General features: G+C 47.1%; 1 protein-coding gene across 1 annotated transcript in view; it reads left to right on the top strand.

Moving 5' to 3' along the window:
• The window catches only part of CAPN9 (calpain 9), a 48,702-nt gene that overhangs the window by 13,386 nt on the left and 11,256 nt on the right, over window positions 1–24,060 (top strand). Inside the window, exons 5-17 of the mRNA XM_014865707.3 lie at window positions 4,918–5,086; window positions 6,061–6,144; window positions 8,407–8,492; window positions 10,712–10,789; window positions 14,159–14,319; window positions 15,331–15,488; window positions 15,656–15,864; window positions 18,582–18,618; window positions 19,724–19,804; window positions 21,240–21,297; window positions 22,808–22,872; window positions 23,350–23,418; window positions 23,762–23,840. Coding sequence (XP_014721193.1) covers window positions 4,918–5,086; window positions 6,061–6,144; window positions 8,407–8,492; window positions 10,712–10,789; window positions 14,159–14,319; window positions 15,331–15,488; window positions 15,656–15,864; window positions 18,582–18,618; window positions 19,724–19,804; window positions 21,240–21,297; window positions 22,808–22,872; window positions 23,350–23,418; window positions 23,762–23,840 — 1,334 coding nt within the window. The remainder of the gene's footprint in view (window positions 1–4,917; window positions 5,087–6,060; window positions 6,145–8,406; window positions 8,493–10,711; window positions 10,790–14,158; window positions 14,320–15,330; window positions 15,489–15,655; window positions 15,865–18,581; window positions 18,619–19,723; window positions 19,805–21,239; window positions 21,298–22,807; window positions 22,873–23,349; window positions 23,419–23,761; window positions 23,841–24,060) is intronic.

The following is a 24,060-nucleotide window of genomic DNA, read 5'->3' as shown; positions in this document are numbered from 1 at the left end:
AAAAAATTGTGGTAAAATTTGCCATCTTAACCATTTTTAAGTGTACAGTTCACTGGCATTAAGTACATTCACGTTGCTGTGCAACCATCACCGCCATCCCTCTCCAGAACTGTTTCATCCTGAAAAACTGAAGGTCTGCACTCTTTAAACACTAACTCCTCACCCCTCTCCCCAGCCCCTGCCAACCACCATTCTGCTTCCTGTCTCTGTGGATTTGACTAGTCTAGGTACCTCATACTAGTGAAATGGAAGCAGCATTGTTGGCCTCAGTTCCCTCCAGTGCTCTCGGTTGCCAGCCCACCAGCTTGGCCACGAAAGGCCACAGCAGTCTGAGTTCTGAGTTCAGATGACAGCAGATCTCCCCTGGGAGCCCGTCTCAGGTCCTCAGAGATGGAACCAGGAAGGAGAGTCATGCTTTTACCTCCAAGGGGGGCACACAAGTGGCAAAATAAAGTCAAGGTAAACTGGGTTAAATTAACCTTGAAATCAGCAGGACAGAATTAAAGCCATCAAAGAAAAAGCACAGGTGCCCCCTGCCCACCTGCCCCCCGCCCCGGGCCTGTGCAGATGCCCTCAGTGCCATCGGATAGGCTGGAGGGGAGCAGAGGGTCACGCCTTCCAGGCACAGCTGGGGAAGCCCAGCCCCCACTCTGCCCCTCAGTGAGCCCCCCATTAGGGAACCTCAGCAGGCTCCTCTCCAGGGCCAGCTCCTGCACTCTCCAGGGCTGGGCAGGGCGCAGCTTCATTCTCAGTGAGCCCAGCATAGGGAAACCCTCCCCCTGCAGCTGTGCAGAAGGTTGGGGCCAAGAGCTCCAGCTGGTGGGATTCAACAGAATGTGAAAACTAAGGCCTTTGCCTCAGAGAGAAGAGTAAAGAATAGGTTTCCTAAAAAGAAAATCTTTGTTTATTTTTTGGTCGTTAAAAGAGGCCAAAAACGGTCAGGAGGACATCTCACCAAAATAGATGTACAGATGGCAAATAAGCGCATAGAAAGATGTTCAACATCATTTGTCATTGGAAAATTGCTAACCGAAACAATAATGAAATATCACTACACACACGAGGACATGGAGTAACAGGAACTCCCGTTCTTTGCTGGTGGGAATGCAAAATGGTTCAGCCATTTTGGAAGACAATTTGGCAGTTTCTTACAAAACTAAACATACTCTTACCAAGTGATCCAGCAATTGCACTCCTTGGTAAATGAGTTGGATAAAAACTTATGTCCACACAAATGTTTATAGCACCACTAGGCATAATTGCCCAAACTGGAAGCAACCAAGATGTCCTTCAAGATGGATGGATAAACAAACTATGGTACATCCAGAAAATGAAATATTATTCAGTGATAAGAAGCAATGAATTATTGTTACTGAGCAAAAGCTCTCTCCATCCAATGCACACGGAAGCCAACTGTGGTACACCGGTCTTCGAGGGAAGAAAGTTTATTATGCAATTGATTGGTAAGGAGACAGAAGGAAAGCTCTCAGCTCTGTCTCCCTGATCCAGGGTATAGAGTAAGGCTTAAGGGATTAGGGAGGGCAGGCTGGTATGCAGAAGCACTGGCAGGATGAGTTTTGATTGGCAGATCAAGATTTTCTCTTCTGTGCATGCTCCTGGCTGGCTCCCCACCCCTGAAAACTAGTGTTGACGTTCTGTTGTTAAGATGAGATCAGCACAGTAAACAAGGGCAAAGTTGTTCTGTAGATTTAAGTCAATGCCTTCTTTCTTGATCAGAGTTTCTAGAGATTTAGTCTTCTCTCCTTCCTGGCACAGAGAGGAAGGCCCCCTTATGGAGATTTCTCCTATAAATGTAAATTTCCCTTACAAATGGGTAACTTCTACCAAGTCTGCAGAGCTTTCCCTGGGTCTGCTGTTTTTTAAAAAATAATCAGCCCAAAATACTTCTTATACCAAAGGGGCATATTTTGGAGTGGGAAGTTCTGTTCCTGGTCCTGTGATTACATTATCAAGCCATGAAAAGACGTGAAGGAATCTTAAATGCGTATTGCTAAATGAAAGAAGCCAATCTGAAAAAGGCTACGTATTGTGTGATTTCAATTATATGACATTTTGAATAAGGCAAAAGTATGGAGATGGTAAAAAGATCAGTGGTCCACAGGGGTTCAGCGGGGAGAGAAGGAGGGAGGAAAGGATGAATATGTGCAGCACAGGGAATTTTTCCTAGGGCAGTAAAACTGTTCTGTATGATACTTTAATGGTGAATACATGACACCATGCATTTGTATTTATCAAACCCGTAGAATTTAATGGCATAAAGAGTGTACCTTAATATATGTGAATTAAAAAAATCATGTGGGGGGGGTGAGGGATCCCAAGATGAAATGCAGACTATGACAAAACAATCTAACTGCATTACAGATCTATGAAGCAAACTCGCTGAAGGGGTAGGAGAGAAAGGTGCTGACCTGAGTAACTTTGGAAATAAGTGGAGTCTGTAAGATTAAATCAAGAGAAATTGTACATAAGCATTCATTGTACTCTGGCTGATAAAGTTGTTTCTCACAAGGGTACAGGACAGCAGTTATGATCTCATGATACATGTACTGAATCAAACAAGTAAATAGATGGCAGATGGTGGAAGCCAGGTTCTCATTGTTGGAGTGAGAGGTTACACAGAAGCACGGAGGGGAGGCTAAAATGACACATGTGGTAGTGAATTAGAGTTGGAGACATCAGTATAAACTCATGTTTAGTTCAATAGGAATGGTTACATATAGCTATATTTATGGTTATATGTATATATACATGGCTTAGTATGCATACGTATATTTCCTTGCTTTGTCAGCTGAGAGGGCCTAGAAGCAATGACAATCCCATAGCAACAAGCACTCCTTCTTCTCAGGTCTTGGTTTCTAAAACTCTTCTCCAATAAAAGGAACCAGGGCTCCTCGGAGATAAGGGTGATTCTAGGACTGGGGCGGGAAATACATAAGATGAGCCTAGAGCATCTTGTAGTGACAGAAACTGAGGACATGGTTTAAACACACACACACACACACACACACACACAACCTGATGGGATCATGTCAAAGGGACACAGGAGCCAACTGAAGCCGCTGGAAATAGCCAAAGCTGGAACAATTTGAGCCGCAAATTAAGTAAAATAGTATTTATTATAAACCACAGTATAAAATAAATATCCATGAATCCATACTGATATAAATAAATAGGGGAGAAGAGGCAAGTCTGCCATGTAGAAGAATTCCAAGTGCCTTATGTAGATGTGATACCAAACCAAAGTGGGTCTGCTTCTTGGTAAGTTGAAATCAGAGCCTTCACCAGAAGTAGTTGTCACACAAAGTAAAATCTATTTGCTGCAAATAAGGAGACCATGTGGAATCTTTTCCAAAGCTGTGGCTCCCTGAGCTGGGAAAGCAGAGGCCTTTTATTTCGTATGGGGAATGAATATTCAAAAGGGAGAGGGAGGTATTTTCTTGCACAGGCTCAGTTGGAAAACCTGCTTCCACGTACACCACATGCTATGGTCACCTGTGCAGGCACTGCTCTTGCAGTGGCCTCAGTCTGATTCAAGGTGGTTGGTGGTTGCATCTCTTAACATAACAACAACAAAAAAACAATTTGGAGAAACAGTTAAATGCCTCCGAAACCTCCCTTGAGTTCCTCAGGGCAATTAGTCCGTGACAGACTCTCCGCCCTCAAGAAGGTGGAGCATGTCTTCCCACTCCTTAAGTGAGGGTTGCGCAAAGTGAAGTCCTTCCAAAGAGACAGTGTGGAAAGGGCAGAGAGAGGGAACTTCACAGTGGAGAAACCTGACAGACACCACCTCAGCCAGGCAGTCAAGGCAGCATCAAGTCAGGATGACAGTGTGTACCCCTGATGGGGTCAGAAGGGCACGTCACATCTGTGGTCTTCCTCCCCCAAATTCCATAACTCCAGTCTAATCATGAGGAAAGCATCAGACAGATCTCGACCCAGGGACATTCTACAAAACACTTGACAGTATTCCTCAAAACCGTCAAAGTCACCAAAAACAAGGAAAGTCTGAGAAATTGTCATAGCCAAGAGGAGTCTATGGAGACATGAGGACTAAACATGATATGATACCCTGGATGGGATTTTGGAACAGAAAAGGCATGTTAGGTAAAAGCTAAAGAAATATGAAGAAAGTGTGGCCTTGAATAATAATAATGTATGGGTTCAGTCAGGTAACAAATGTACCATACTAATGTAAGATGCTAACATTAAGGGAAACTGAGTGAGGGGTATATGGGAACTCTCTCTACTATTTGCAAGTTTTTCTATAAATCTAAAACTCTTATAAATGGAAAAGTTTATTTTAAAATTCAAGCAAAGTATCTACACACACACACACACACACACACACAGTCATATTAGTAAAAGAGAAGACTATGAGGAAAAATGATTGGGAGTATGTGAGACCAGAAAGGAAGAGAGAAGTCTTCAATTCTCTCTCTGTCTACGTATAACTAACACCCTCATGGTCAGACCCCTGAACGGGAGTAAGAGAGAGAGATTCATTTAAACTTCATGGCAGTCCTAGGAGGGAGCATACAACCATCACCCTCATTTTGCACATTAGGAAACTGAAACACCAAGTGAGTGACTTGGCCCAAGATCACTCGGCTTGTAAGTGGTAGAGCTGGCACTTGAACCTGCAGCCACTCAGGGACCAGAGTCCAGGCTCTTTACCTGCACACCACACTGCCTATCTCACAGAGAGCTCAGGATCTCTTGTTTCCTCCAAGTAAACCCCCTCCCTGCTTCCCATCTTCCTCCTCACTATCCTGCTGGGGCAAGCCTTTTGGAGATGGTTCTTAGAACTAAGTTGGGAAAACTCCGGCTAAGGGGTGCCACCTGGTGGCCTTCCTTGTTCCCTGCAGCAGTTTCCATGCTTTCTTGCTGCCCTTATAGGCTGAACGGGAGCTACGAGGCTCTGAAGGGGGGCAACGCCATCGAGGCCATGGAAGACTTCACGGGGGGTGTAGCAGAGACCTTCGAAACTAAAGAGGCTCCAGAGAACTTCTATGAGATTCTAGAGAAGGCCCTGAAGAGGAGCTCTCTGGTGGGCTGCTCCATTGATGTAAGTCGCTCGCTTGCTCACATTTCAGGTGCTGTTCCAGGGCTGGAGGTCTAAGCCAGGTGCCCTGGCCACATGCAAGGAAGGGTATCACTTGTTGGGGGAAGGGGTGTCAATGTTTATTTTAATTAAAACAAAAGTGTTTATTTAATGTTTTTCAAATTAGAAAGGCAAGCCATACTTGCTGTGTCAGGTGGAACAATCCTGAGATTAGGTATAAAGGCAAATTTTTATCTCCTCCCCGAATCCTACCCCGTGATACCTGGGGTGCGCCCTTCATACTACTCTCCTTGCTCGTACAAACAGGCACGCACAGATGTACACAAACACGGAGGTTGGAGGGGGTTGATTGTACTAAATGGAATCTTCCTATATACTCTTCTGAGACTTGTTTTTCTCACTTCATATATCCTGAAGAAATATATCAATAGATAGAAATCAAACAGTATTGTTTTCTGATTTCTTTATGCATACAAATGCACATATCATTTTACTTCATCTATTTTTTGAAACCTATTCAAGTTTTCTATTTCTTCTTGGATTAACCTTGGGAATTTATTCTTTGCTACTAAATTATCCATTTCCTCTCCATTTTGAAGTCTGTGGCATGGGGCTGTATGTAATACTGTTATATGCTTCGCATCGTCTCTTCTGCTTATGTGATTGTGCGTCTGTCTCGTGCTGTGCTGCATGATGGGGATGTTCAAGCTGTTCTGTTTATGGGCAGAAGAGTCAACTTTTCATTGGAGTCTGATCTGGGAATGAGAGTCTCCTCACCCTGGGAAGAGATGGGCAATTGCTGTATGTCACTGCTAACCATCTTAGGGGTGTCCTGTGTACCCATTTTCTATGCTCCAGGCACACAGCCCTCACTTGGGGGAGCAGGCGTGGCCGGGCCAGGCACAGAGCTGGGTCTGGCCAGGTAGGGAAGGCTTGACTTACACAATGGGTTCAACATTGCTCTTTTCATGTTTTAGATCAGAAATGCTGCAGAATCTGAAGCCCGGACGCCTTTCGGTCTCATTAAGGGTCATGCCTACACTGTGACGGGAATTGACCAGGTAGGCGACATGAACCCCTGCTGACAGAGTACACGGATAGACTCGACAATGCTAGTTGCTTATACTGATTTAGTGTGTCGCAGTTTAAACCACACTTTCAGACATTTCAGAGAATGTCTCATCTAAAGGAGGCAGGCTGGAATTCAAAACAGCAAAGCAGGAAAGAGAGAAACATGTGATTCCACCACAGGACCCAACTTGTTTAGCAGGTGTGAAAACCCGGTCTTTGTTTTTTCTTCTCTTCCCTCATTCCACATCAGTCCTATGCTAGTCAGGGTTCTCCAGGGAAACAGAATCAATAGGCTATATATATATATATGTAGAGAGATTTGTTATGAGGAATTGGCTTACGTGATCACGGAGGCTGAGAAGTCCTATGACCTGCCATCTGTAAGTGGAGACCCAGGAAAGCCAGTGATGTAGCTCCAGTCTAACTCCAAAGCCTGAGACCCAGGGGAACCAATGGTATAAGTCCCAGTCTGAGAGCAGAAGACCGAAGTCCCAACTCAGCAGTCAGGCAGAGAGCGTGAATTCTCTCTTCTGCCTTTTTGTTCTATCAGACCTTCGGCTGATTAGATGGGACCCACCCACATAGGGAGGGCCATCTGCTTTACTCAGTCTACTGATTCAAATGCTAATTTTATCCAGAAACACCCTCACAGACACACCCAGAACCAACCAAATACAACCAAATACCTGGGCACCCCGTGGCCCGGTGAGGTTAACACATAAAACTAACCGTCACAAATCCTAGTCTTTGCAGCTGAAGTCCAGGGCGGAACTGATCCCTGGGGGCCACCTAGACCCCCACACAGCATCGTCCTGGCTTCTAGTGAGTGTTTGGTTGGGAGGAGAGCTCCTTGAAGGACTCATGGGAAAGAGAAGGGAAGAGGAGGAGATGACAGAGGAAGACAAGCTAAGGGTTGCGCCCTCTCAGGTTCAATCAGTGAAGTCCAAACCTGACTTTGCCCCCCTCTTTGCCCCCATGCCTCTCCTGGACAACTCTCAAACCCAGTATGTAGAGGACACAGGTGCATCCGGTCTCCTCCGGTTACTGCCCATGTTTTGAGTAACACACTCCCAACGAGCAAGGAGTAGAGACACAGGAGGAAGCCCTGGCCTTCCTCCCCACTGCGGTTTGTGAGAAGAGTGTTCACAGTGGGAGATGCAATTGGATTCTTCAGAATTTTAGCTCTTTGTGTTGGTCCCTGCTTCTCTGTCTGTACGTGCGTGCCTTGCCATTCACTCACTTGAGTAGGCACACAGTTTTTAATGTTAGATCTTCTAAATATTACTCCAGGTAACAACAGAATTCTTCCATCATCTCTGTTCAGTTCCTTTTGCTTTCTCTCCACCTATAAGGAATTTACCTTCCCTGAACATTTCAATCAATGAACCTCTTAAATGGTGAACTACAGGCTGCATCTTGAACTCTGGAGAGGTTATACTAACTTAAATTATTTTTACACATCAAAATTACAATTTGTGTCAAATGCATGTGGATAAAGTGCTCTGAGAGCTAAAATTTCTGGGTTGTCAATGAATAGAAGTCTTTTATTTCCACTCTCTTTCCTCCAAGATCTTTCTAAAATGCGCTGGTCCTCTTTCCTGCTCCAGGGCAGAGTGTTCAAGGACGTGGCTGAATCATCCGTCTTTACAGGCTCAAGGCTTCTCAGTGTGAACAGCAGAGATCTTCATGTGACACCTGAAAGGGGGAGAATGTTGGATTTAGAAGACTTAGAAGTGTTTTTTTGTTTATTGTTGTTGTTTCAATTCCCAGCATGTGCTTATATTCTTATCGTTCTCCTGTGAATAAGATGCTAAGGATGAAGAAAACTCAGTAATGGTTCCATGAGCACTTCCAAAAATTACTCTTTACCACTCACTGTGCTGGATGCTGAGGACACACAGACAAATAAGACTTGACCCCTGCCTCTGGGGAGATCCCGATCTAGAGAGAAAGCTCACGCATTTGAAGACTGACGTGGACTAATTTCATGTTAATTACAGTTCTACTCCATTTCCCAGATGGAGCATACCCATTCTGGGGAAATTAATATAATATCATTGGTGATGCTAGCCATTGTGTTCAATAGGAATTAGAAAATCCTGAGAGCCAGTTAAGAATTGATGAGTTTTGACACCTCTTTAGCGTGTTGTAGACGACACTTCCAGTAAAGGCAGCCCTGGCTGGAGAGGACCCACTCTGGAGCTCATGGATGAATTCATCATTTCATGTTTCCCAATGCTTTTCTCTTCTAGGTAAACTGCCGAGGCCAGAAAATCGAACTCATCAGAGTCCGGAACCCTTGGGGTCACGTGGAGTGGAACGGGTCCTGGAGCGACAGGTCAGTCCCCGCCCTGTCTCTCTGGTGGGTCCCCTCCTTCTTGCTGCTTATGGGGCTTGTGGGGCCATGGCTGGCTTGTTCAGAAGTGTGAAGGAGGAGTAGTTTGTCTACAGTTCCCTGCTGGCTCTTATTCGGGGTCCTGTCCTGCTTCTGGGTGGCCTTACTTCCTCCCCTTCCAGCCCTCGGGCCCAAACTTGAAGACTCTTATAATGACTCTTTAACTTTCATAGAATTGTATTTATGTCAGTGAACATATTCCTTCCCATGGGATATTTCATATCCCCATGTGAAAGGCTTTATCTCTCATATGAGTAGCTGTAATAAGCAATGTGCACATGTGTGTATGAGTGTGTGTGTTTAGGATGGAGGTATGGGTGGCAATGAGCGTTTTGGGGTGAGGATCCATGAAATATTGCCAAGCAGGTCATTGTAGGGTTCTCTCTAATGGGCAGTGACCATGGGCCAGATGCCCAGTGGCTTAGAAGAGAAATAGAAGTGAAAGAGGAAATTCATCCATGACAGAGCAGTCAACCAGGGTTATTTATTTGGTCCCCAATTATAAAGGTAGGCCTGCATTTTTGATATGTGTCCCCTCCTCATCCCTTGGGAAGTGGCCCAGGTGACTAGCCTCAGGGGATGTTTAGACATCCATAGGCAGGGCCCACCTGAGCTGTCTCTCCTTCACTCCCTCCTCCCTCGGCTGGGGCCTCTGCCCCTTGGGCTCCCCACCACCACTACCCTGGCCCATCCATGGCTTGTGGGGCTCTGAGGAGCCCTGCAGCAAGTCTAGAACTTGAGGAAAACTGAGCCGGTGTTTGTCCTCAGCTCAGACAAAGCCACCAGGCCACCAACCATTGGTGTTCGTCTTTATTAATCAGACTCCAGCCTGAGGGCCCAGAACACATTTCCAGGACCGCTTGTCCTCCACATGGCTGCTCTTGTGTCCCATCCCTCCTGCCCCCCAGCATGACCTCTCGTCCCCCCTGATCCCCCCAATTGGCTTCCGCCTTCTCAGAACTGTGGGCCATTGTCAGAGACTGATTCAGAGCAGACCAACATCAGAGGAGGGAAGAGATCGGCCTCCCTCTCCTGGCGGAAATGGAAAGAACAGAAATGTTGAAACCAAAATTAATGAGACTGCTTCATATAGTGAATAGAGCTGTGGAGTTCCTTGATTTAGAGAATGCGATCTGTAAAAGGATAAGGGCCCCTTTTTCCTTCTCCTGGGAAACACGCAGAGGGAGACATAAAGAAAGTGTGTTTTTACTGGAGTCAAGGCTGGAAACAAGCTCGCCTCTCCCCCCACTCAGCCTGGGAGTGACGGAAGGCCGGTTCCCATCGTGATCCTGCCCCTGGCTGTTAGGAGAACAGGGCAGAAAGTGCTGCTTAGCCTGTCAGGCCCATTATCTGGGTGTGAGCCACTTGGAGGGTGACGGCTCAGAAAGAAAATAATGGCTCTTAGGTCTGCTCTTCTGACCCTGGCGCGAGGGACCTGGAGAGATGCTCCTCCTGAATCCTTCACTCGGATCTCCTGAGTCCTCCCCATGAAGTCAGGATCTATAGGGTGTAGATGAGGTGGCCACACAGGGATGGCACCACAGTGGCAGGGACTCAATCTGAACTTCTATTTGGAGGCAGCTGTGGGCTCACAGAGACACAGTGGACTTGGGGGCGGAACTCCTGAGTTTGGAGGAAAGTGGGCGGCTGCTCACCTGAGCCCTCTTGTCCCTAGGACAGGCACGTATATGTCAGAAAACTCTACCTGGCTTCCCAGGGAGGTCACGTAAAGAAGGAAGCTGGTACATCAGATGTCGAGCATGGGTGAACATAAGGAATTATTGTCACTTTTCAAAGTGTCACCTTATAAACAAAGAGGAGTAGCCAAGTGCTCCAGGTCACACATTTCAGTCTACTGTGGCTTCCAGTGGGTTCTTTCTGCTTCTCTGGTGGTGTTCAACTCCTGCGACGGTCCCATGATAGTCTCCTACGGAGGAGGGTCAGATGGTCCCGTTAGCTGCATTTGGAGATGTGCTTTCTGACCAGCCTCTGGATCCCCTGGCACGTTTCTGGGGCCCAGTGAGTAGTCACTGACCAGGATCAATTCCTCACATAACTGCAAACCACGGTTTACGGAGGGGCACTCCCCCACCCCAAGGCTGGGGTTGTTCTGGCCACTGTTCACGACCCTCTACCTAAACACTGACTTTGTTCACTCCTAGTTCTTCTGAGTGGCATTCCGTCAGCCCAGCTGAGCAAAGACGCCTGTGTCACACTGCCCTCGACGATGGGGAATTCTGGTACAGTGCTCATGTCTGTTTCCATTTCTGTATTAACTGCATAGTGGATGTGAACTTGCCCCAGGACCTTGGGTTTAGGGAGCACCATCTTTCTTTATTTTTATTTTATTTTTTGGGGTAAATCAAATACATCTGTCTCCAATCCTTCATATTCATCCCTGTCAGCAGAAAATTTAATCTGTCGTGTGTGAGGGACTCATCCCATCTCCGGGTTTGTATAAGGGTTTCAAGAGGGTTAGTCAGATCCAGAAAACATGAGCAGGGCCTCTGGTCTCCAGCCCAGCATCCCTGTCTGCATTCTCTGTCATCCAAGTTTGCACGGTGAATTTGAAGACAGGCAGCCTGCTGCTCAGAGTCCATTCTCTCGAGGCCCAGCTTGGTGGCAGACCCTTGAAGGCAGCTGCCTTGAGAGCATCTAAAAATACAGACCTAAGGAAGAAGGACGCATTCCTAATCTAGACTTCCCACAGGGCTGAATCTCTTTGTTTAACTGAACATTTTTAATGGGCCTTCAACTCTAGAAGCTTTTTTCAGTCTTATTTTTCCTGTGGGATCTAGAAACAATTGGCTCTTCCAACCCTGGAGGACCACAGGTTTCTGATTTCTGGTTCTATTCACTTTCATGTGCTCAAACCAGTCAGTTCCTACCAGAGTTCATTTCTTTCTTCTAACACCTTATTAAATGCAACAAGCCAAATCCTGCACACACTAATATTCCAGCTTTTTCTATTCTTTTTCCCTAGAGCACAGCTTTATTAGGCGTTTGTTCTGTTTTCCATATTTTTACAAACAACATTTTTATCAAATGTTTTGCCGTTCACAACATGGATATCCATTTTCCATCTCTAATATTGCCTTTCAACCTCCGGCCCAACTGCTAAGCTGACATCACATGTTTTAGAAATCTGTTATGATGATTCCATACTTCCAGGCACCTGACTCAGGATAACACCAGATGCTGTAACAAATAGTCTCAAAACGTACAAAGACTCAAATGCAACAAAGTTTATTTCTCACTCATTGCAACAGTGCAGGAGGACCTTCCTGTCCTGTGGGTGGCTCTCCATGCAGTGGTTCAAGGACCCAAGCTCCTTTCGTTGTGTGGCTCCACCATCCCCTGGCGTCACACAGTCATCCGCAGGAAACTCATCTGCAAGAAGATGGAAAATGAAAGATTGGAGAAGACATCCCTGCTTCCTAAGAGCCTTGGCCCAGAATTAACACACATCACTGCTGACATCCTGCCCTAGATGGAGGGGGTGGGGTGCTGTCCTTGGTCCATCCTAGTGTATGAACTTTGGTGGCCTGCTAGCCCTCTCTGCATTGGGAACCATGAGGTCATAAGTCAGAGAAATCTGTGGAAAACAGGCAAGGTGTTTTGAGAGATTGACAATCTGTTGAATCAGAAATTAGGGACAAATTTACCTTAAATTTTGTGTACAGAGTCTCTGGGTTAATGAGTTACGTGAAAACAGCAGAACTTGCAGAAAAAAGCTGAGATCTGGCATTAGTATCCTCCCCCAAATTGGCAATTATGAGCAGGAGGGAGGAACCAGAGTGTGAGAGGCTAGTGGAAGGTGGAAGCTAGTGGAAGGAAGGTCTGACACAGAAGGAAGGAGAAATGGGGCAGAGGAAATGAGGAAATGGACAGTGAGAGGCCCAGCAGAGAAGAGTGTCCTTGCGGTCGATCCATTGCCCTGCCCCTACCACATCTGCCCTTCTTCAAGGAGCTGCCCCTGACACCTGGGCCTGAAACTGCCCCAGGCAGGGCACGGTATTAAAGTCATCAGCTCTCTGGGTAAGGAGCCTTTCCTCCAGGGATCTTGACGCAAAAGCCCATCTCTTCCCATTTTCATCTTTCACCCATTCTAGGACATACTTCTTGCAACTTTCTGGCTCCCTTTATTTATGAATTCTCTCCCTTCTACTGAATCATTTACATTAGCATTCCAATGCTATAATTTCACCTATTTCAAAGGAAAAAAACCTCTCTTGACCCACTCAAGCCACCAACCCATTTCTCTCCTCTGCTCTACGGCAAAACTCACCAGTTCTCTGCCCTCACTCTCTTGACTCCCCTCAGCTATGGTGTGTGGCTCATCATGCCATGGAACCTGCCCTCACCAAGGACACCATAGGCTCTCACTTGGCTGAATCTAGTCATCTCGATCCCTCAGCAGCACTGACAAGGCTGCCACTGGGCTCCCTGGATTCCTGCTTCCTGGGCTCCTTCTCAAGGTCCTGTCCTGGTCCCTCCTAGTCTCCTAACCTGTTAGCACTGAAGTGCCCCAGTGCTCAGTCCAAGGAGCCCCCTCTTCGCTATCTACTCCCACTCTTTAGGTGATCTCACCCTGTTGCATGAGTTTAAAGACAGTCTGTACATTGATAACTCCCAGGTTTGTGTCTTCAGCTCCTTTTCCCAGAATTCCAGATCCATATACTCAACTGCCTACTTGACAGTCCCCTTGAATATCTAATAGACAGCCCAAGTTAACATGTCCAAACCTCAACGAGCTTCTCTCCCGAACTTGCTCCAAAACAGCCTTCCCCTCATCTCTATCCTTCCAGTTGCTCAAACCAAACATCTTGACTCTTTTTCATTCTCTCCTCCCCCACATCCAATCCATCAGCAGGTCCTGTAGGATCTACCTTCAGAAGATGTCTCAAATCTCCTACCAGCCTGGACTGACTCACCCTCATCTCTCAGCAGGATGATGGACTAACTTCCCAGCTGGTGGCTCTGTGCCCGCTGAAGTCTCTTCTCAACACAGCAGCCATGGGTCATGTTACTCCTGTGTTTGACACCTTCACATGGCTCTTTATCTTCTCGGAGTCAAAGCCAGAAACGTTATGATGACCTACCTGACCCATCGATATCTTTGGATCTTATCCCTTTATGCCACCTCGTGCCACCTCATTGGTCTTCTTGGTGTTCCTTGAGCACATCAAGCAGTTACCCATCTCAGGACCTTGCTCTCCCTCTGCCTGGAACCCCCAGAGAGCCACTGTGCCCCGTCCCCCATGCTTCAGGTTTCCACATCTGATCAGTGAGGTCCTCCTTACCTCCTTGTTTAAAATGGCGCCCACCCCTGCATGCTCATCCTTCACCTTACTTTATTTTTCTTTGTAGCATTTATATATAGTCAGCCTAAGTTTTTACTTTTTTTCCCCATTTTAAACCTTTTTTTTAACCTTTCTTTGCCTTTTGTGCCTGTGTGTATATTTTCTGTCTCCCCACACCTGAGGTCTCCCCACTCCTTGAAGACAGGAGCAGGCACTGGATAATTGTTGGTTAGATGATTGAATGAATGAATGGACCATGTCATGACCATCACCTCTTATGCATTGTCTCTGTCCACTTGGTTGCAGGATGGCGTTTAGGGACTTCAAGGCCCATTTTGACAAAGTAGAGATCTGCAACCTCACTCCGGATGCCCTGGAGGAGGGTGCTCTCCACAAATGGGAGGTGATGGTCCATCAAGGAAGCTGGGTGCGGGGCTCCACAGCTGGGGGCTGCCGCAATTTCCTGGGTTGGTAGTCTGCCTGTCATTCTCTCTGTCATTCCCAAGTGTCCAGTCCAACCGGGGGCCATCAATGGATCAGGGCCAAGACCCTAGAGAAAGCCTGAAACGTGGAGTCAGACCATGGGATTTCAGGGCTGACCGGGAAAAGAAGGCTGCGGGAATTTAGCAGGAAGTTGGATAAGAATTGCTTGGAGAAATTCCCTTGTTTTACCGCTTAGATTATTTTCCGTTACAAGTAATAGAAAACACAACTCACACTAGTTTAGCAATAAAAAGGGTTTATTGTCCCACATAATTGAAAAGTTCAGAGGATAAGTAGGCGGGCTTCGGGCATAGTTCTATCAGCCCATTTGTTTGTAATTCTCTGTTCTGCCCTCTTTCCTCTGTTGTCTTCTTCCACCGTCTGGATTTCTTTGTAGTCAGAGGGGGGCTGCCAGAGCATGCAAGGCTTCCCGAGCCCTCACTGAAATGCTCAGTGACAACTCCTAAGGGTCATTAAACAAAAGTCCTCAGCTTCCCTCTAATTAGGAATTCCTTGAAATTTCTTGGTGAATGCTGTGGGCTGACTGGCTTTGTTCTAATTCTCCGAGGCAAGAGGGACCAGCATAGACCAATCCAAGTTCACCCTTGGAGCTGGGAGTGAGGGCCACTCTGCTCAAATTGCACAACCATTGAAAAGATGCTGGGGGACAGCCACATTTCCTTGAAATGCCAAATGGAAAGAATAAGATGGAACAAACTGTAGCCAACTAGACATAGAAGAATGTCTTTGAAAGACTGCATGGGAAATGGTTCAAAACAAGGTGGAGACGAAAGGGAGAACGCTTCGCCCTCTCATAGTGGCTTATGGAAATTAGGGCAAGAAGGCGATCAGAAGAGGGAGAGAGGAAATTATTTTCTCAGGTTTGGGAGATTGTGGTGGAGGTCGATAGGGAAGCGTGAGTGAGTATATGTGTGTGTGTGTCTTTTGTGTTTTGTTAAAGGAAAGGGAAATAACCTGTGTCTTTCAAATGGCAGATACCTTTTGGACCAATCCACAAATAAAACTGTCCCTGACTGAGACAGATGAGGGACAGGAGGATTGCACTTTCCTTGTAGCCCTGATGCAGAAAGATCGAAGGAAACTCAAGAGATTTGGTGCCAACGTGCTGACCATCGGCTATGCCATTTACAAGGTGGGTAGGAACAGACTGCTCTTCAGAGTCCACCCTCTGGGTTCTAAGTCCTCAGTTCCTCCTTGGCCTCATGCCTGAGATTCAATGGCCAGACCCCAAACTGTGTCCAAGGAGCCAAGATCAGCAGCCCTCCCAAGAGAACCGCCCCCCTTGCTTCCCCACCACAGTGCCCCGGCAAAGACGAACACCTGAGCAAGGACTTCTTCAGATACCACGCTTCCCAGGCCAGAAGCAAAACCTTCATCAACCTGAGAGAAGTCTCCGACCGCTTCAAGCTGCCTCCTGGGGAATACATCCTGATTCCCAGCACTTTTGAGCCCCATCAGGAAGCCGATTTCTGCCTGAGGATCTTTTCCGAGAAGAAAGCCATTACCCAGTGAGTAACAGGTTCAAGAGTCCCTCTTCATTTAGTGGTTCCTTCACAGAGAAGTCACCAGGGGTCTGTGGGAGCCATGACCCCATTCCTGCCTTTTCCATGATCGACCTGAGAAACCAGGCGGGAGGGTTTCTCAATCAGTTTGCAAAGCAGGATACATTTCCGCTTTAGTTTCACTCCTTCCCTCCTCCAGACAAACTATTAAAAAGTTGCTCTCTCCAGCTGAAGGGTGGAGCCCTTTGTTTTCCAGACCCTGTTACCAAGAAGCTTCTGGAGTGGGAGCCACATTTAGGGATGCTAGACTTATTCCTGTGCACAATGAAGTCAGTGGCTATGGCAAGGTTCAAAAATGGCACGTTCTTTCAGCTCCCGTTTAAATAAATGTTGGCGTGTTGTTGCAGTTGGTCTCAGCCCATAGATAGTGAGGCTATTGGTGAAGAATGCCTGAGGCTCTGGCCGGGACCTGGTGTGGCGAGCCTCCACAGACATTTCCCAGCCGATGTTGTGGCTGGACCGGCCCTTGTGGTGCTTATTATGATTGTAAGACACACCTCAGTAACCACCATGAGGGAACTTTGAAAAAATAAGGTTTACTACTCAGAAGTCCTGGAAGACACACGGCAAGCCTGGGACCCCAGGGCAATGTCATAGGGAGAGAGAGACAGAGCGGACCTGGCATTCCGCTTTTATTGGGGTCGAGGGTGGGGAGCCTAGGGTTTCGTGGGCTCACTCTTTTTTGGTGAATTTAAAATATAAGAGCAGGAATTAAAGCACAGGAAGGGAAAAGCAAGTGGTCAGTTATCTGGGTCAACCAGAGCTTTCCCAACAAAAGGGAACTTCCTGGGGGAGGTGGCCTGGCTCTTTTATCCGGTTGTGTAGCTGGCAATCTGTTTATCTGAAATGAATTCCCTTGAAGTGGACACCTCAGCAATCGAAAGTTTAATGTCAGGCACTTACATTGCCATCAAAAAAGCTAATGGTCTGGTGCTTATACTACAGTCTGCCTACTGTTTTACATTCCTGACATTGTGCCACCTCTCCTGGGCAATGTCACCAAAATTATTTTGTATCAGTTACTTCATGGAAAAAATTTCCCATTACTGCCCATTTTCCATTGGTTGTTCTCCGGCAGAGGAAAAACTGGTTCAAGATACAAGAATCTCTTTCTTTTCCCAATGGAGACATTCTAGAGTTTGCAGAGAATGGCAAACCTACTAATTCTGTATTTAAGTCAGATCAATCCACAACAAAGGACTGACCAGAGACAACAAGAGAGAGACAACTGTGGCCACATGGTCTCCTCTGGTTTTTATCTCTTGTTTAGTGGGGTAAAACTAGGTTGGTGGCAGTCATTGAGAAGACTCCCAATTATAAAGCCTGGTTGAGTTTCCTAAGCTGATTACAGGAGGCATGTTTTTTTCTCGTCAGCTAATTAGAAGTAATAAAGTCTTTAAAAAACTCTGCGGGAGAGCTGTTCTCCAGTCATCTCCCAGATACCAGGACAAACTGAGGGTGAATTGCCAGTATCTGCCTACACAAAGCCACCCATACGACATCCACACAGATTGGCGACTCTTGTGGGTGCAAGAATGAGAGAGAGAAGCCAGGCTGTGCCAATCCTACTCTGTGTCTCCTCTGTCCTGCTGGTGGGTGAGGTCAGAGTCCTTGGCATTTATCGGCAGCTTATACGTGGCAAAGCTGACGCCATTCTCAGCTTGCCCTGAACAAGATAGTTTAATCTGCTGTGACATGGAGCCCCAGAGTCAGCTCTGGAGGTTGAGGAGAGAAGACCCACATTAAGCTCTATTTGCATCAGTTTAGTTCTCATGAGAGGGTCCCAAACAACAATAAGAAAGCTCTAAGGGGTTTTGTGTGTGCCAGGGGGCGAGGAGGAAGAGAGGCTACTGTGTGCTTCTTTGTATTCCCTTTGAGTTTTTAGCAGTTTTTCTTTGCGAGCGCTTTAGGTTTTAACCTAAAAGACTGGATTCTTCCAAAGGTTTTTAGTATCAGCAAAAATTGAAACCTGCTCCTCCTCTCAGTATTACTGCTTTCCAAACACTGTGGGTTCCCCTAAATATATGAACAGCAAAATAAACGTGTTTCCAGGTTTTCCCTCGTTCCCCAAACATAAGCACACAACCACACAGCGCCCCACCTCCCACAGTGGGAGCAAGGATTTACATCCTTCAGGGCGGGGCCAGGGAAAAGGATGCGGCTCGGGGCAGTCGTTTTTTGTTCTGACTCAGCTTGCTCTATAATCTTTTAAAATCCGCCCCCCCCAAATGATTAACCCTCAACGGGCTGAATGACTGTCTCCAAGGAATTGTACCTCCTTAGAAGATGCAGAGAGCTCAGCTCTGGGTCTGCTCTGCTGTTCTGTGTCACGCTTCATAAATATCCCTTGCTAAGGCGCACTCAGGAAATAGGGAGGGACTGCTGGCTTAGCTTCTTTTACTTCTAGAAGGCCAGAATTTACGAGTGTTCCTTGAGTGATGGCTAAACACCCTCCCTCTTCTTTTCCTGCTGGGCAGGGGCTGAGTGACGGGGGAGAGGGAGGTCAGGGCAGGGGGTCTGCAGACCTTGTGAAATGTAAACACCACTGAAAAAGAAGGGCTCCAGTTGGAACAGAACCTTCCGATACCTCTGGGCCCTTTAGGGCAGCACATCCTAATGAGGAAGGTGAGCCGCCAATGAGTCACATGCTTTTGCTCCTACAGGGACGTGGATGGAAATGTAGACATTGAGCTTCCTGAGGTGAGTCTTCTCATGGACCCAGGGAGGGTGGGATTCAGTGACTGTCCTGGAACCCGTCCTTGTAACCATAGCATCAATTCAAACTCTGAAGTCCAGGAAATGGTTACGTGCGATCAGGTAGGCACCTTGGTTCCAACCTCCTGGAGAACAAGGCTTGTCCCTCCTAGTCTCTCGGGTCCCAGCAGGCACGAGCATGGAACCAGGTGGGTGCTCGGTAGAAAGCTTTATTTGGATTGATCTTTCTCTGTGCTACTGACTCGCTCTGTTCGCTGAGAGGCGGCTGCTGCTTGCAAAAGGGATGGAGTATCTTTAAAACATATTCAGTTTAAGAAAAATAATCGATAAAAAGAAAACAAGAGAGGCCGGTAGATTCTTTTGCCGTGGACTTGGGGAAACACATAACTTCCTCCCTATGTTGTGCGTTGTCAGGAGGCGGGGGCTGGTTTTATACTCGTCCAAGGGCTGGAAGACTTTCAAGAGGTGTGAGGTGCGGCCGGCACAGTCTGAGGCTTCCAAAGTCAGCAGTGATCTGCTTTGAGAAGGGAACTTGCCGCTCCTTGCTGCCCATTCTGGGTTGTGCCTTATTAATGAAGCCAAAAGCAAAACAAGACAAAACACCCAAAACATTTACTGAGCCCTTTCCCTGCACCAGTCCTGGTGCTCCGTGCTAGAAACAGACTCCTGACCTCAAAGATGTTACCACCTATCAAGACAGATGATTAAGCAAGTAATTACAGTCAAGGGTGGTGAGCAGTAAGACAGAGGAAGTGCAGGGAGTGACGCCCACCCTGGCTGGGACCCCAACCCCGGCAGGAGTCTGGCTTCCTTTCGCAGGCTCATCTCTAAGGCCAGCAGGCTCACAGAGTCCCACTGAGAAGTCCTTCCAGACTCTCCTTCTAAAAAGCCTTCGCAAGAAATCGAGACAGCTGTTGCTAATGGTCCAGGCCAGTTCTGAGCTCCACCAAATAGCCCGTGAGGTCCCGACTTCTCCCATGGGGCAGAACCACCTCCAGCCCAGCCTCTTCTTTTTTGCTATTTCTTGGGAAAGCAAATGTCAAGTTTCTTTTTTCTGGGTCCAATGCAAGTTCCTCTGGTTGATTTCTAGCCTCCAAAGCCGACGCTCTCTGGCCAAGAGACAGAGGAGGAACAGCAGTTCCGGGCCCTGTTTGAACAAGTGGCTGGTGAGGTATGGCTGCCCTTGATCCCCGACGATGCTGAGGAGCCTGCTTCCCACCCAGGGATGCAGGAGAGTGTCATCAGAAACGCTTCCCAGAGGGCTGGCGCCCGAGGCACGGTGGAGCTAGTTGCAGTGAGACCAGCCTTGGTCATCTGAGAGGCCCTAAAGACCACCTCCTCCAGGACACCTCTCACACCAGTCTGCCACCCAAAGGAGCTCAGACCCACCCAGCAGCTGTCTGTGAGGCTAGAGAAAGCCTTAAAGAGCTGGCTCCTTTGAACTCAGCCCAGCAATCACTGCCTTTAGAAGGCTCTCTCTGCTCTGGTCAAAAGCGGTATTGTTCAGAAAAGCCACCATTAAATTGCAATTGTGTACCAGCACTTTGTCCATTAACACCAGAGGCGTGGCCAGCTTTGGAAGCTGAGGGCCAGGGCCAGCCACTGGAGAAGGACAGTCTGTCCCCCATTTCCTGCCCTCTCAGTTGCTCAGCTTGCTTCTTGGGGGCCCTGGCTACTCCTGGGGGACCTGGGTCTTCCCAGCCTCTGCCCCAGCCTCTGGTGTCCCTGGAGAGGGACAGAAGTTACCAGAAATGGAGATCTTGGCTTGGAAGGGAAGCAGGGAATGTTGCAGGAGGTTCATTCCACCTTTTTAACAACCAAAGCACCTCCAGAGTTCAGTTCTTCGGTCCTAGTCCTGCTCTTTTCCCAACCAGCCTATGACTTGGACATATGGCTCCATCCTTCTTGCCTCCTCTGCTCAGTGGGGGCTTGAGCTGGATCAGCAACGCTTCACTAGGGCTGAACATCCCAAACCCCCATTCTCCAGGCCTCAAAAGCTCCAGGGGCAGAGCCCGGGCAGGCATGTGTGAAAAGAACGCCACAGGTGATTGTGTTGCACACTGCTAGTTCAAAACCCTGGGCAAAAGGAGCCCTAAGTCACTGCTACTCAAACTGTCCTGTACATAAAAATCACCCGGGCATCTTGGAAAATGCAGATTCCTCAGCAAGAGATCTGAAGTGGTGCCTGAGACTCTGCATTTCTAACAGGCTTCTACATGCTGTGGATGTGGAGGTTCAGTGGAATTTAGTGGGCAACCTTAGATCAATGATTCTGAAATGCACCCTTAGAGATTTTGAAAATAATCAATGAGCCACACTCGCAGGGCTTCTGATAGAAATGGTCCCTAGGGTAAGCCCCGGCGTGGGCATTTTTCAAAGCTCTCCAGGAGATTCTGCTTTGCAGACGTGTGGGGACTCAGACCCAAATGTCCTCTAACATAAGCGCCATCTGGGGGCTTCAGATCAGGGGTCCAGAAGCATGCCTTGCCCAGTTTTCCCAACCTTTCTGGGCTGAGAAGTAAGCAGGCTGCAACCACTCAGGAGATGGGCACACGGCTCTAACAAAGAAGGTGCTAAAGGCCATACAATTGTCTCCACTTTCACAGGACATGGAGGTGACAGCAGAGAAGCTTGAATATGTTTTAAATGCTGTGCTGCAAAAGAGTAAGTGCTCGCACCCACCACCCACCGGCGACCCCAGGGCTCCTATGTGGGGGACATGTGACGGCATGCTGCCTGGGTCCCCTCCGGCTCCCCCAGGCTCCCTGCTCCTCAGAGCTGCAGACCTGCTTTCCAGGGCTGACTTTAAGTAGAGTTTAAAAACAGCTTTCATTGCTTATTTCCTGACTACAAAAATGATGCAGGTTTATGGTAGAAAATTCCAGAAAATGCAGAAAGACCTAATGACAAAGATGAAAATCACCAATAATCTCACCACCCATAAATAACCAGTTAACATACACGTGCGTGTGTCTTTGTGTATGTATATGTGTGGTCCGTGTGTTTCTGTGTGTGTGCATGTACACACATGTAATTGGTATTAAATTATAGATACAATTTTATTTTTTAGTATAACAGCTTTGAGATATAACTCAGATACTATACAATTCACCCATTTAAAGTATACAATTCAATGGTTTTTAGTATGTTCATAGAGTTGTACAACCATCACCATGACCAATTTTAGGACATTCCATCACTCTAAAAAGAACCCCTGTACCCAGTAGCAGTCACTCCCCGCTCTCCAGAGCCCCTGGCTAGTCAATCTACTTCCTGTTTCTATAGATTTGCCTATTCTGGACTTTTCATATAAAAGGAATCATATAATATGCGGTCCTTTCTTTCACTTAGCATAATGTCTTCCAGGTCCATCCATGTTGTAGCATTTGTCAGGTCTTCTTCATTCCTTTCTGCAGCTGGATCTCTTCCATTGTATGACTACACCAGATTTTGTTTATCCATTTATCCACTGATGGACGTTTAGGTTGTTGCCACTTTTTGGCTATTTTGAATAATGCTGCTATGAACATTCGTGTACAAGTTTTTTGTGTGGACATGTCTTTTCATTTCTCTTGGGTATCTAGCGAAGAGAACTGCTGGTTACATGGTAACTCTATTTAATGTTATAAGCAACTGCCCAGGTATTTTCCAGAGTCATTCTTTTACATTTCCACTAGCCGTGTATGAGCTTTCAAATTTCTCCAGTAACTTTAAAGCATGCCTTTTAAACTCAGTTTTTATAAGCATTTCCCCAGGTCATTAAATATGCTTCAAAAACATGATTCTTAAGGATTGTGTTCTAATCCATCATATGGACATAACCTAAATTATTGCCCATACCCTTCCATTGGTCATTTATATTATTTCTAAATTTTTTCCATTACAAATAACCCAATGATAAAAATCTTAATTTGTAATTCTTTGCTTGGGATTCTTAAAGAAAACTAGGATAAACGGATGGAAGGATATTTCCATTTTTAAGGCATTTTTCATATTTTGCAAATTTTCCTCTCAAAAGGCCATGTTAATTTCTACTCTCACCAGTATCCTAAGAGTGACCACGTCTTCACCCTCACCAGCCCCAGGTCTAACCACACTCTTAGACTTTCAGCAGACAAGGATAGACTTATCTTATCAGGGGTCAACTGAATTCTGCTTTCCTGTGTGATTTCAGGAAAGGACATCAAATTCAAGAAACTAAGCCTGATTTCCTGTAAAAACATCATTTCTCTAATGGACGTATCCTTCCAAATACGTGGGCAGAAATAGATGTTGAGCGTTTTTCTGTAGTACAGACCTTCCTAGAATGTGGCATCCTTAACCAGCAGGATAGGCTTCTTCACAGAGAATAACCAAAACCTGGGAGACGCCTGGTGCTAGAGTTGGAATGGAATTAAGGCTCAGACTGGCCAGTGGGGGGAACGTTCTTGAAGAGATAGGGGGGTCTTGTCACTTTGGGGGCCCATCCAAGGGCATGAGAGCTTTTTTGTGTGTGCTTTTTCGAAACTTCTCATGCTGGCCCCACCTCTCCTCTGCACTCTTCAGATGTCCGTGGTTTAATAATTAAACCACCTCTCTCAGAGCCCTGAATCTGTGTGACCCATGTCACCCGTGCCAGCCCATTGTCCCCGCACCGAAGTCCCAGGCCTGAGGGTCTTCGGGAGCCTTGGGTTGAAAGGTTGTTCACGGCTTCCTTCCTTAATGCCCCCTGCACAGACCAGTGGCAACGGGATGCTGGAGTTTAGTGCATTCAAAGTGTTCTGGAACAAACTGAAGAAGTGGACGGTATGTAACCCGCTGGGGGATTCTAGAAGCCTAGAGCAGAAGGGGGTTTTAAAAGGCCAAGTTGCTGCAGGCTAGAGGATTTTATCTGGAAAGGTCAGAAGGGAAGAAATGGTGACAGAATCCCAATACTTACTTCTGAGACTGACGGAAGTACTGCAATGTTTCTGCCCAGAAGGAGAAGGAAAGCAAAAGGGACCAACTCCTTCTGGAGGGCCTGACCCAACCCTCGGCTCTTGGGGCCCTTGTGAGGAATCTCTCCTCCTGCTCTGGCCGTCCCCCAGTTACTGCCATGGGTGGCCTCTGGTGCTCTCTGGTTCTCATCCCTCTGCTCTCCTCCCCATAGAACCTTTTCCTTCAGTTCGATGCTGACAAATCCGGCACCATGTCCTCCTACGAGCTGCGGACCGCCCTGAGAGCCGCAGGTAAAGGGAAGCCTGGATGTCAGGCGCAGGCTGACGGCTGTCAGGTGCTGTCTGTGGGTGGTCACGGCCCTAGCAGGAGGCTGGTCTCTACCTGAGTCCATGCTTCTTAAGGTCACGGCGCTTTTAGTGGCAGAGCCAGGCCTCAGACTCAGGGCTCGCTGGCTCACACTAGGTCCAACGTTTTAAGCCCCTGTGCGATACTGGCAGGAACTTTAGAATG

Source organism: Equus asinus, chromosome 2 (assembly GCF_041296235.1).
Source record: "Equus asinus isolate D_3611 breed Donkey chromosome 2, EquAss-T2T_v2, whole genome shotgun sequence".
In the NCBI taxonomy this organism is placed as follows: Eukaryota; Metazoa; Chordata; class Mammalia; order Perissodactyla; family Equidae; genus Equus; species Equus asinus.
The sequence above is the reverse complement of the archived record's forward strand: the minus strand, read 5'-3'. Positions and strand labels throughout refer to the sequence as shown.